Source organism: Mobula hypostoma, chromosome 23 (genome assembly GCF_963921235.1).
Source record: "Mobula hypostoma chromosome 23, sMobHyp1.1, whole genome shotgun sequence".
Taxonomy (NCBI): Eukaryota; Metazoa; Chordata; class Chondrichthyes; order Myliobatiformes; family Myliobatidae; genus Mobula; species Mobula hypostoma.
In genome coordinates, this window is record NC_086119.1 from 17,384,876 (window position 1) to 17,398,572 (window position 13,697).

The 13,697-nt window shown below is 44.7% G+C and overlaps 1 protein-coding gene across 5 annotated transcripts in view; it reads left to right on the top strand.

Annotated features, from left to right (window-relative positions):
* hnf1ba (HNF1 homeobox Ba) overlaps positions 1 to 13,697 on the top strand; it is a 112,717-nt gene that overhangs the window by 65,781 nt on the left and 33,239 nt on the right. For 3 of the 5 annotated variants that reach the window (XM_063031257.1, XM_063031258.1, XM_063031259.1), the window contains exons 5-7: positions 3,708 to 3,868; positions 8,457 to 8,598; positions 10,894 to 11,088. In XM_063031257.1, the coding sequence (XP_062887327.1) occupies positions 3,708 to 3,868; positions 8,457 to 8,598; positions 10,894 to 11,088 (498 nt within the window). Of the gene's footprint in view, positions 1 to 1,039; positions 1,160 to 3,707; positions 3,869 to 8,456; positions 8,599 to 10,893; positions 11,089 to 13,697 lie in introns of all 5 variants that reach the window. The other 2 variants (XM_063031255.1, XM_063031256.1) reach the window with 1 other exon arrangement.

Sequence of the window (13,697 nt, forward strand, 5' to 3'; positions counted from 1 at the left end):
TTTACATGATGGAAATGGTTGTAACTCTAATTGTTCTGTCTTCTAGCTACTTTCCTCTTGTCTTGTCTTACTAACTGGGTTTCATCCTCTTCCCTCCCTGCCTTCGGGAACCTTCCCCTTGTCTGTATCTTTGCTCCCAATTTGCTGGTTTTCTTGTTCTCCCTCCTGCTTTAAGTTTAGAGTTTTGTCTGAGACCGTATTCCTTCACTGGAGGCCTTAGCTTGGTGGGGGGGGGGTTCAATTTGGTTAACCCAGTAGATTGTGATTTTAAGCTTCACCTGCAGATCTGAGGCACCAAAAGGGATGGCACAATAGTGTAGCGGTCAGCGTTAGCCACCAGCAATCATGGTTCAATTTCCGCCACACTCTGTATGTTCTCCCCAAGACCACGTGGGTTTCCCCCTGGTGTTCTGGTTTCCTCCCGCATTCCAGTGACGTAGGGATCAGCACTGGTAAGTTGTGGACATGCTGTGTTGGCACCTGAGGCATGGCAACACTTGTGGGCACTGTGGTCGTTGATGATAATGTTGGACGTCATTGAATATTCTGATGGACATGTGACAAATAAAGCTTGCGACTGTCTTTAAAATGCCAGCTGGCATTCTGGTTTGGTACCGAATGTACCTTAGATACATTCTAAGGTACGAGATGTGGAACTGAGGTCTCATCTGCTCTCCCGAGCAAGCGTCCTCTTAGAAGAAGAGTTAACATGTTCTAGTCTGTTATGGCCAACATTTATCGCTTGCCTGAAATCTAAATCAAATTGTCCAGTCATTACTGTTCGTGGGATCCTGTTGGCCATTTGCTTTACAACACTGACCCTGGTTCAGAAGAACTTAATTGGACATAGAGCACATAATCTCATCCTGAGGAGGTGAAAGATTCCATACCAGTGCACGCTCTTCCATTCCTGCACATGGGATGTGCAACCAAAATGCAATTTGTTGTTGCCTCTCCATGTTTTTACTACATTTATTTTTCTATTTTGTTTGTCTTTCTTTTCTCCCGCCCTATTTTCCTTCCCTTTCTTCCCTCATAGGCCACTCGCTTCCCGGTGTCTTCCTTCACGAAGGAAGTCCAGGTGCTCTTGGCTATGAACATCTCCACAACCATCAGTGCCCCAACATGGCCAGCTGGCAGGAGGTGCTACTCAGTCAGGGTGAGCCAGGCAGTAGTGCTTTTACGTTCTCAAGATCTCATGCCTCACTAACAAAACTCGCCCAACCGAGGCAAACCTCGGGCTGTCTTAGAACATAGAACATGGAGCAGCAGAGCACCGTGTGGGCCCTGTGGCTCCCAATGTTGTGCTGACCTTTTAACCTACTCCAGGATAAATCCAACCCTTCCCCCTTCATGGCCCATAACCCTCCATTTTTCTTATATCCATGTGTCTATCGGAGAGACCGTAAGGCATAGGAGCAGAATTAGAACATTCAGCCCATTGAATCTGCTCTGCCATTTGATTATGGCTGTTTTATTTCCCTCTCAACGGCATTCTCCTGCCTACTCCCTGAAGCCTTGGACACTCATACTAACCACGAACATATCAACCCCATCTTTAAATGTACCCATAATGTAAAGAGTCTTGTAAATGTCCCTGTTGTGTCACCCCCTACCACCACCCCCAGCTGTGTGCATTCTAGGTACTCTACACTCTCTGTGTAAAATAACCTACCTCTGACATCTCCCCTAAACGTCCTTGAAAGGATGTTCTCTGGCATTAGCCATTGCTGTTTTGGGATAAAGGCACTGGCTGTCCGCTCTATCTATGCTTCGTATCATCTTATACACCTCTGTCAAGTTGCCTCTCATCCTCCTTCGCTCCAAAGAGAAAAGCCTCAGCTTGCTCAGCCTTAGTGTTGGACTCGGTGGTCGTCATTCTGAACTCTCAACCCTACCCCATCTTCCTATCACTAGGGTAACCGAGAAACTCTCCTCTTCTCCCATAATTCACAATTAAAGAGCAACCATAAACTTATTTCCTGTTTGTTCAGGAACGTAAGGCTCAAAGCAATTCATTGCATTGGCAGTGCTCTGTTCATAAACACATTCCGCACAGGAGTACTCTCCATGCTCACAATCCAATGCAATGTTAGTTTGCATTGTTCTGCAGTAAAATTTAACGTGGCACAGCAGATATCTTTTCAAAGTTCAAAGTAAATTTTTTATGTTACCACATACTGTACTACCTTGAGATCCCACCGGGATAGAGTAGCGGTTAGCATGGCCCTATTACAGCTTGGGGTGTCAGAGTTCAGAGCTCAATCCAGCGCCACCTGAAAGGGGCTTCAAAGTCCTCCCCATGGAATGCATGGGCTTTGCCCACTCGCTCTGGTTTCCTCCCCCAGTCCAAAGACATACCGGGTGGGTTAGTTGGTCATTGTAAGTTATCCCATGATTAGGTAAGGGTTAATCGGGGTTTGCTGGGGGTTGCTGGGGCGGTGTGCATTGAAGGGGTGGAAGGACCTTCTCCGCACTGTATTGCGAAATAGACAAATAAGTTCACTTTCTTGCAGGCATTTACAATAGAACAAAGAAATGCAATAGAACCGGTGAAAAACTACATACGATTAAAACTTACTAAGCAACCAATGTGCGAACTGTGCAAATACAAAGAATAGTAATAATCATCATAAATAAATAAATAATACCGAGGACATGAATTGTCGAGTCCTTGAAGGTGAGCCAATAGGTTGTGTTTGGTGATCAGTTCAGTGGTCTTGTGAGTGAAGTTATCCGCAATGGTTCAGGAGTTTGATGGTTGAAGGGTAATAACTGTTCCTGAACCTGGTGGCGTGGGACTTAAGGCTCCTGTACCTCCTTCCTGATGGCAGCAGTGAGATGATTTAGTCAGATGAATGTCTAACCCCCTGAGAAAACCATCCAGATTCTGTTTACTAGTAACCATTGTACATTATGGGAACATACACCAAGGGATTGGTTGGTGAGAGGAACATTGTAGAAGATTAACTAAATATCTTAAAATGCAAAGTGTGTATGTACTTCCTGCTGCTTGATCATTAGATCCATTGCCCTTGTCATCATTAATCCAGGATTACTTGAAGCTGACTGAGAGAAATCCCAGGATTCTCTCCCGGTGTTAATAAGCCAAGGTGCTTAAAGCCATCTTCAGTAGGCTCTAAATTGGACTAAGTTGTTAGATTCCCTTCTGTAGCATCTTACTGACTAGGTTGTAGTTATTTGGTTTATGGAGGGTGTGGTATTGAAAACCAAGGATCAAGTTGGATCTTTGTCCTAAGGTGCATCATATGCGTTCCTCCTGGGATATTTTAACCCATATTTTATTGATGTTATTGTGCAGCACAATTTAAAAACCAAAGGTGAATGACTTTATCAACAAGCATTGAATTTTGGTTTGTATTATTGTCTTGGCTTGTCTATTTATAATGTTAAGTGTCTCCTTTGACAATGTGGAAGAGCTTGATGTTTTTATCACATGTTCTTTGCACCCCATATTGATGGTCATCTTGTCCAATTATATGATGGGGAAGCATTGATTGACATACTCAAACACACTAATGGCCTTTCACCTTTGCCCCCATCACCTTGTCAGTATTTATCTTGTGTGTTTTATTTTGTTTGCTCTTCACTGGGTCTTGCCATCTCAGACACTGAAATACAGTTTGGCTTATTTCTGTATGCTTGATTTTTTTAAAATTTAATTTTTATTTGTTGTGTTGTGGCAGGAGTACGGTATGGCCAGCAAGGTACCAATGAAGTCTCCTCTTCCTCGACGATCAGCCACCATGGTAACAATGCCATGGTAACAAGCCAAACAGTTCTACAGCAAGTCTCGCCAGCAAACCTGGACCCTGGCCACAGTCTGCTGACACCTGATGGCAAGATGGTGAGCACACCTACACCATTGTAACTGCAAAAGCTGATAAGATAAGAGTCTGGGAAGGGAAAACAAGTGGGTCTTGTTTTAAATGGTGTAAGGTTTATACTAAACAATAGGAGCTCTGTAGGAAAAGCAGGCCTGGAATCCAAAGCAAGTTGGGATCGAACGGCTTTGCCGTAACCCCTATCCCCATGGAGTATTAAAGGCGTGAATCCAGAGATCAACCAGTAACACTGACAAAGAAACTATTTTAATTTATTGATTGAATTGTAAAGTTCCATTCCAGGCATAACACTGCAATGCTCAGCTCTATAATAAAGTCAATTAATTCATCTATTTATATTATATATATAGCCTCCCATAACTCTGGAACAACTATACATGTTGTGACGAGAGACTATATTGTCAGGGCATTTACCTTTTATTTCTGATGAGGGGTTTCAGCCTGAAGTGTCGACTGTTTATTCCCCTCTGTAGATGCTGCCTGACCCGATGAGTTTCTCCAGTATTTTGTGTGGGTTGCTCTGGATTTCCAGCATCTGCAGAATCTCTTTTTTTTTAAACTTTTTTTTCATTTACCTTTCTGCTTTTCTTTCGTCAAGTGTATGTTGACATTGTGTTTAGGTTAGTGGATGGAGTGAAACCCCATCCCTGCAGCAGAGACGTTGAAACACAAGTAATTGAATAAATTGAGAGAATTAATAGACCACAATAGGCAAAAGTGACCATGAAGCCTGTCAAAGGACAAACCACGAGGGGTTCACTGATGTCTTACAGGGAAGGAAATCTGCATCCTAATTTTGTCTGGGTGCACCCAATGAACTGCCTGATTCTGAATTTAGCATGTTCAGAGGGCAGTCAGGGAAGGTTAATCATTCTTCTTTCACTCTGCCTTTCTGTCTTCTAATCTGTCCTAAATCTGGGCACAATGCAACCTGCTTGGTCTGTTTCCAGAGACTGGTTCTTTGCAGCTTTTGCTGTCCTCCTAAGATCTAAGCACTTATTGGAATTAGAAATGGAATAGATTTATTACTGTCACGGTGGCCTAGCAACTAGTGCATCACTCTACAGCGCCAGCGATTCCTGTTTGGGGTTGCATTCCTGCCGCTGCCTGCACGGAGTTTGTACGTTCTAGCCCTGACCACAGTGAGTTTCCTCTGGGTGCTCTGGTTTCTTTCCACCTTCCAAAGATGTATGGTTAGGTTTAGTGAGTTGTGGGCATGCTCTGTTGGTGCTGGAAGCGTGGCGACGCTCGCAGGCTGCCCAGCACGTACCTTATAGATTTGATTTGATGCAAATGATGCGTTTCACTGTATGTTTCGATGTACATCTGACAAATAAAGTTAATCTCTCTTTATTTTTGTTCCACCAAGCACAAGGAAGATGAGTCCCTTAGAAAGCACAATAAGACAGGAGCAGGAGTAGGCTGCTCATCTTCTCGGGGCTACCCCACCAAACTATATGATCTGTCCAGGCTTTCACATTTAGCCCTCATTGTCCAATCTTTCAAAAGTGCATCTGCTTCCTGTTTAAATACTTCCAATGATGAGGCCTCTGCAGCTCTTTGGGAGAGAGAATTTCAGGTCACCATTCTGTGTGTGTAGGACTTCTCTGCGCCTCAGTCTTAAATTCAGAGCAATGTTTCTCCCGTAGGAGACACCAAATGCAAATTGAGTGTCCAGTTTGCAGAATAACCCCACTCAGTGCACAGGGGTGGGATTCAAGATTCAAGGCTCAAGTTCACTTATCACGTGCCTATCAAAACATACAGTAAAATGTGTCGTTTGGGTTAACAACCAACACACCCAAGGGTGAGCTGGAGGCAGCCCGCAAGTGTTGCCACTCATTCCAACTTGTGCCCACAACGCTCGGCAGAATAACATAGACCACAACAAAACAGAACGCAAGCACCCACACACATACACAGCCCCCTAATCACAGGACAGGGCACCCACGCACATATACAGCGCTCTAACCATAGGACAGGGGTTAGTGTTGGTTATTATGATCATATGAGCCTAGGTACATTTAAAAGCTTCTGTTTTGTGTGCCGACCAGGAAGTTCATAATGGCTTCGAGGTTAAAAAGAAACGGTGTGGCATACAGTAACTGCAGCGCAGAAGAACAAATGAAGTGTAAGGGCCACAACAAAGGAGCCTGGGAGATCAAGAGTTTACTCTTTTACCATACACTCAATGGCCACTTTATTGGATACCTCCTAAAATGGCCAATGAGTGTATGTTTGTGGTCTTCTGCTGCAGTAGCCCATCCATTTCAACGTCCGACATGTTGATCCTTCAGAGATGCTCTTCTGCACGCAGCTGTTGTGATGTGTGATTAACTGAGTTACTGTCACCTTCCTGTCAGTTTGAACCAGTCTGGCCATTCTCCTCTCACCTCTCTCATTAACAAGGCATTTTTGTCCACAGAACTACGTTCACTGGATTTTATTTTGGCTTTCGCACCATTCTCTGTAAAATTCTAAAGGTTGTTGTGCATGAAATTCCCAGGAGGTCAGCAGTTTCTGAGATACTCAAACTGCCCCATCTGGCGTCAACAATCATTCCATAGTCAAATTCACTTGGATCACATTTCTTCCCCATTCTGATGTTTGATCTGAATAACAGCTGAACCTCTTGACCATGTCTGCATGCTTTTATGCATTGACTCCCTGCCACACAATTGGCTGACATATGTTAACGTATATATACTTTGAACTTTGATTAGTTGCACTAACGAGCAGGTGTACAGGTATACCCAATAAAGTGGATACTGAGAGCATATCCCTGAGCGTTAGTTGCTTTAATTCTCTGTTCCACTTCCAATGTCAACTAGTCAATGTCTGTATTAGGATGGAGATCGAGAGAGGCAGAAAGACCCCTCTTTTGTCTTTCCGGCTCTCTTGATCTGTAACCCAGTACAGACATTCCCTTTGCTCTCTCCATCCCACCCCTCCTCAGCATCTTAAAGTTTCTAACTTTTCCCAGTTCTAGTGAAAGGTTATCACTCTGTTTCTCTCTACACAGATGTTGCCTGACCCTCAGAGTGTTTCCAGCGTTTTCTGTTGTTTGTGGTATCTTTTTGAGCATCACCACATTTCCAGTAACAGCGAGAACTATTCATTGCTAGCGATGTCCTTGCGGTGCAGTTTGGGTGGTACATTGATGCAGATAGTACAGCCACTGCCTCGGACTGCCAGAGTCCGGCATTCAACAGGTCTGGAGAGCAATAAATCAGATGAAGGGTCTCGGCCCAAAACATCAACTATTTATGTCCTTCCTTAGATGCTGCCCAACCTGCTGAGTTGCTCCAGCATTTCGTGTGTGTTACTCTGGATTTCCAGCATCCGCAGAATCTCTTTTCTCCTGGGATCAATCCTGTATGCATAGAGCTTGCATGTTCTCCTGTGACCACATGGATCTCTCCCATGCATCCTCTGATTTCCTCCCACACTCCAAATATGTGTGGGTAGGCCGGTGAATTCCCAATTGTAAATTGCCCCCAGTGTATAGGAGAACGGTCGAATCTGAGGTACTTGTGGGAAGACAGGGAGAATATAATGGAATCTGGGTAGGATTAGTGTAAATGAATGGTTGGTAGTCAGCGTGGATTCAGTGGGTCAAAGAGCTTGATTCGATCCCACATGACTTCAAAGTTCAAAGTGAAATTCATTACATGTCACCACAGACAACCCTGAGATTCTTTTTCTGTGGGCTAATCTTTTTCAGGATTATTACTAGGATTGCTTTGAATACATGGAATCTTCTTTTCTGTCCATTTTGAGTGTTGTTTACCACAGTAGGCAAGTCAGTCTTCTGAGTAAATGCAGGACACGGTTTCTTCAGCACAGGTTGGAGAGCTGTCATGTCTTATGCACATTGCCCTGGAACTGTCCTGGAGTTGGAAGAGAGAGGGTGGGAGGGAGGTTCTGCTGTTCATAAACACGATCTCACGTCCTGCTGAAGGGCCTCAGCCCGAAACGTCGACTGTTTACTCTTTTCCATTAATGCTGCCTGGCCTGCTGAGTTCCTCCAGCATTCTGCGCCTGTTGCTTTGTCTTGCTGTTGTTGTTTTGTTGCTTCTTGTGTTCCGTGTTGTCCTGCCAAGCGTTATGACTTGCTATGTTGACACTGGAATGTGTGGCGACGCTTGTAGACTGCGCCCAGCACACTCCTAGGTATGTTGGATGTTAACACAAATGAGGCATTTCACTGTATGTTTCCATGCACGTGTGATCAATAAATCTCAATCTGGACTGTTCCATAATCCTTTAACAATGGATGTGATCCACTGGATCTGTGAGGTTTCTAGTGATAATTGCTTTTTTTTTCATGTTTGTTGACAGGATGGGGTGTCATTATCCACGCCGCCATATGTTGTCCAATGAGGAAGCAGCTAAGTCTCGGCGGTATTTGTGGACCTGGAGTCACATGTAGTGGTCAGGGAGGAAGGGGAAACTGCAGAGCTTTGTAACACAAGTCTCTGCTTCATTACTGTTTGCAGATATGCCAGTCCCTTTTGGTGACGCACCGCAAGCCGTGCTGGTAACTCTTTGCGTCGTGTCTGACCTATTTTATTTGCCTCTCTGCCGCAGATCACTGCCGCCGGTGGACCCCTGCCTCCGGTCAGCACGCTGACAAACATCCACAGCCTGTCGCAGCCGCCACATCACAACCACCAGCAGACGCAGAACCTCATCATCAACCCGCTGTCTGGCGTCATGGCGATAGCACAAAGTAGGGCTTCTTCCCTCCCTCCGAATTAACGGCTTCCTGGCTTTTTATGCTTCGCATATAATTGACGCTCTGTAGGCTTGGGCCAACGTATGCTTATGTTTATTCACGAGGGAAAGGGTTGGTCTGCAAAATGGCTGCACCCTTGGCAAATGGTGGGCAGTAAAGAAGCAAGGGTCATGTTCCTCTCTAGTCCTGGTGGAACACAGGAACACGTGATCAGGGCCTTAGCAGCTGAATAAATGCCGTGGGAGATGAGCTGGGCTCCAAAGAAATTCAGTGCTTTTCCTTCCTCACTTCTGAATGGCAGAATGAGCCTCAGAATTTAGGAAGAGTAAAATAACTATCAGGAGGACCCTCTTCATATAATGAGTGACTAACTAGTAATGTGACTTTCTTCTGAGTAATGGCGCCCCTTCACCACTGTGGCTTGGGAAAAAAGGAAGAGAAAATTTACAAGGATGCTGGTGGGTCTCAAGGATTTAAGTATAGGAAAAGGTTGAACAGGTTTGGACTTTATTCCCTGAAGTGTAGAAGAATGAGAGGAGATTTGATGAGGCATATCGAATTGTGACGGGAATAAGGGAAAGGTATGTGGCATCCGGAGTTTCTCCGGTTAGTGGACGATTTCCCTCCACGCCTCTCTGACGTAGTGGGGAAACGCGTACGAGGCGAGTTACAGCAGTGGTTTGCCATTTCCTTCTGCCGAGCGAGTTTCCAAAGAGATCACCAGCTCGTAACCCACCACGGATGCAAAGCGTGCAGGGGAGCCGGCTGGATTCAAACTCGGGACCTTTCGTCCCGAAGTCCGGCACTGATGCCACTACGCCACCAGCCGGGTCGTGAGGGGTATAGATAGGATGAATTCGAGCAGGCTTTATCCCCTTCTTGTACTTCTACTTCTTCCTCCCCTCCCTCCACCCGAAACATCGACTGTTTACTTTTTTCCTAGATGCTGCCTGGCCTGCTGAGTTCCTCCAGCATCTTGTGTGCGTTGCTTTGTCCCCTCAGGTTGGGTGAGACCTGAACTAGAGGTCATAGGTATAGGGTGAAGGGTGAACTATTTAAGGGAAACCTGAGGGAGAATTTCTTCTCTTAGAGGGTGGTGCGAATGTGGAACAAGCTGCCAGTGGAAGTGGTGGATGTGGATTCAATTGTAGCATTTAAGAGTAGTTTGGATAGGTAGCTGAAAGAGAGAGGTTTGGAGGGATATGATCTAAGTGCAGGTAGATGGGACTGGGCAGAAGGCCAGGTTGGCACAGACTAGATGGGCTGAAGGGCCTGTGTCTGTGCTGAGGTGCTCTAAACTCAATGGCTCTAGCGGAAGTTATGTCAAGACTTCAAACTCATGTTCTGCAGTGAGATCTGAACCTACTTCTGAGGCAGGGGCCACAGTGAACCACAGCCTATCCTTCAAAAGTGTCTCCAGTAAGATCTCAGACAGTTTATTATCATTTAAAGTTGACAGTTACCAGTGTTCTGATAACTGACCACTTGATTGTTCGGAAATTCCGATGATAGGTACACGGAGCTTCGAAAAATAGAGGACTATGGGTAACCCGAGGTAATTTCTAAAGTAAGTACATGTTCAGCACAGCATTGTGGGCCGAAGGGCCTGTATTGTGTAGGTTTTCTATGTTTCTACGATTCGGCATTGAGCTCCCTCATCATTCGGGAATGTGAGCTGGGAATCCAGAGTGTGGGGTATATTGCCCGATCTGGGGGTCTCTGGTGTGGCTGGGACCAGTGACCATACTGTTGATCAGCTGTGTGCAATGTGTAAAAAAAGTGAAATAAAAGTGTATTTGGGTATCATCAAAATGTGTAACGTCCAATAATTCGGAAAATCTGCTATTAGAACATAGAATATAGAAATCTACAGCCCTTTAGCCCACAATATTGGGCGGACCGTGTAACCTAGTCTAGAAACTGCCTAGAATTTCCCTACCACATAGATTAGATTATTAGGTTATGAGGACACGCAGTCCTCTTTTATTGTCATTTAGTAAGTTCTAAGTTGTATGTACCTATCTAAGAGTCTCTCTTAAAAGACCCTGTTGTATCTGCCCCTACCACCGTTGCTGGCAGTGCATGCCCCCGTCACTCTCTGTGTGAAAAACTTATCCCCCTTGTACCTACTTCCAAGCACCTTAAAACTACGCCCCCTATTCCAGCTCTTCCAACGTTCCCAGTGTGCTGGGTTATCGGTCTTTCGTTTAAGCTGAATTTCTAAACCAGAAGTTTGTTTTTGTTGTTGCCGGGGATGGTGACCTCCTTCTCTTTCTTCTTCACTTGCAGGTATAAGCACATCGCAAGGGCAGAGCGTCCCTGTCATTAACAGCGTCGCAGCGGGGAGCCTGGCAGCCCTGCAGCCCGTGCAGTTCTCACAGCAGCTCCACAGTCCGCACCAGCAGCCAATCATGCAGCAGTCCCAGAGTCACATGTCGCAGCAGCCCTTCATGGCCACGGTGACCCAGCTGCAGAACTCTCACAGTAAGACCTTGTCGTGGCTTAGGGAGGGTGGTGCTGAGGTGTATGGGCCCACTGCTCTGCACTGCAATCAAAGCAGCACAATAAGCGTTGCATTCTTTCTTGAAACCTCAAAGGAGGAAAAAGCCGAGGAATTCCTTTTTACTTATCTTCACAATGTTTTTTTCTTGCATGGCTGGGTGCTGTACTTTATAGATACAGGTGAATTATGGATTACCTTTCCAGCATTATTGCGAGTTTAGATTTCCTCAGACTCACAGACTATAACACCATGAGACATAGGAGCAGAATTAGGCCATTCAGCCCATCAAGTCTGATTTATTATCCTTGATGCCCTTACTAATCAAGAACCTATCAACCTTCGCTTTAAACGTACCCAACGACTTGGCCTGCACGGCCGTCTGTGACAATGAAATCCACAGATTCACCCTCTAGCTAAAGAAATTCCTCCTCATCACTGTTCAAAAGGGATGTCCCTCTATTCTGGGACTCTGCCCTCTGGTCCTAGACTCACCCACTATAGGAAACATCCTCTCCACATCCACTCCATCTAGTCCTTTCAATATTCAATAGGTTTCAGTAAGTTCCCCTATAGTTCTTCTGAGCTCAGCGAGTACAGGTCCAGAGCCACCAAATGCTCATGATACCTGGAAACATGAAACATTCTAGTGAACTTCCTTTCACAATATCCTTAAAATACTAGACCGGGTCAATGGAGAAGTATCCCGGTGATGGTCTTGGCAAGTGGAGGGAATGATTGTGCATGATAACGACTATGTTTGAGAACAAGCATGAGGCTGGCTGTTATTTCGTAGCATAAATTAATATATTTATCTTCGGGACAGTGACATTGCTGACAAGATCAGCATTTAGCCATGATAGAATGGTGGAAGAGACATGATGGGCTGAATGGCCTAATTCTTCTCTTATGCCCTATGGTCTTATTCCTCATCCCTAGATACTCTTGAATTGAGGCAGCATTTGCGAACCAACCACATTGATAGGTCTAGACCATGTAAGAATGGCAAATTTCCTTCACTAAAGAATATTAGCGAACTAGGCAGGTTTTGTCAACTACCCTTGAGTTTTACAGCCAATAATATTAATCTTAGCACTTTTTACTTGCTGCCCCTTTTAAGTAACTGAATTTAAATTATCTATCTGGCCTGGCAGGTGACAAACTCTTGTCTCAGATTAGTACTTTGGGCTAAAATGAAAACGGAACGCACTGGAAACAGTCAGCATGTCAGGCCGCAAAGGTGGGAAGAGAAAAAGAGCCAAAAACTCTTTGTCAGAACTGGGAAGGAGAGAAAAGAAGCTTATGAAGCTGCAGCGAGCAAAAGGATGTCGTAATAGTTAATAGTTGGTTGTTACTTCAGTAGTGTGACATGCAATACTACGAGGAGCAGTACTTTTCCACAAGGTGCTTTGGCAGAACAACATCAAAAGGGTCAAAGGTTTTTCTGCACTCAGACTTACTGGGTGATCTTACAGATTGCTCACCCACCACCCAAAAAAAGTAGTCAAACAAAGCAGACAAGTTAATTCACAGAAGGCGCAAACCACCTCTCACTGACTGAGAATCGTGAGGCACTTTTATTTCACTGCCGAAGGTGCTGGCTCTGATGATGCAAGATTAAAAATAAAATTAATTTGACAACCTTGCTGGTATCCTTACTGTTAACCTTCAGACAGCCGGTAGGCCTGGACATCTAAGCCCAAGTAGTAATCGCAATAACTTGGCTTTATCAAATTAACAAAATCCTCAAAATACTGAAAGCTGATTTATATATTATTTTAAATGCTTGTGTCAGACACACAGCTCTCTGCGTTCTTCATTCTGGTTATGATATGTTCAGGTTACATCTGCCCTCATAAATGCCAGAGATAAATCACTATGTCAATATTTTGCACTCAGTTTAGCAATGTCAACAGCCCTGGCGTAGATGTTTGCAGAGGCCTTTCGCTGTCTCCGAGGAGTGAGGACATGGAAACTATCTCACAGCTTCATTGTCTTTTTATATGCGAAAGTTCTTTCAGTCATTCCACTCCTCTCTCTCTCTCTACCCCTGCTGAAGCTGCACTTACTGCTCCTATATCTGTGGCTTCTTTCACTGAAAGGACAAGGGTACAAGAATATCACTTCCTACATATACCCCTCCAAATCACACGCCACCCTCTATTCAACACATATATCCACTATCCATCCTTCTAGTATCGCCAGTACTTCAAGTTATGACTTGTGCTTACAAAGTGGCCTGGTAACTGGTGGAATTTTAAAAGATTGTAAGGTCCAGAGTCAATCACTGTGCTACCACATCATTTACTTCGGGATTAAATCAGATAAGTGCATTTTAAGTTATAGGGTCTACCAATTGTGGAAAGGTAATCCCGCTGCACCTCCTGTGCTTTTCAGAAGCTTCCTTCTGTTATTGGGCTACAATGTGGGAGGATGCCGCCTTCATGAAAATCCTTATTTTGCTTCAATGCTTCGTAAGCCATGACACAGATTGCAGTGATATGAGGCAAACAGTGGCCTCGACCACCAAAAATTAAGGATTTTCCAGACAATTCTTGTTTAATAGAAGCAGAGATTGTTGGAAATGGTTGGC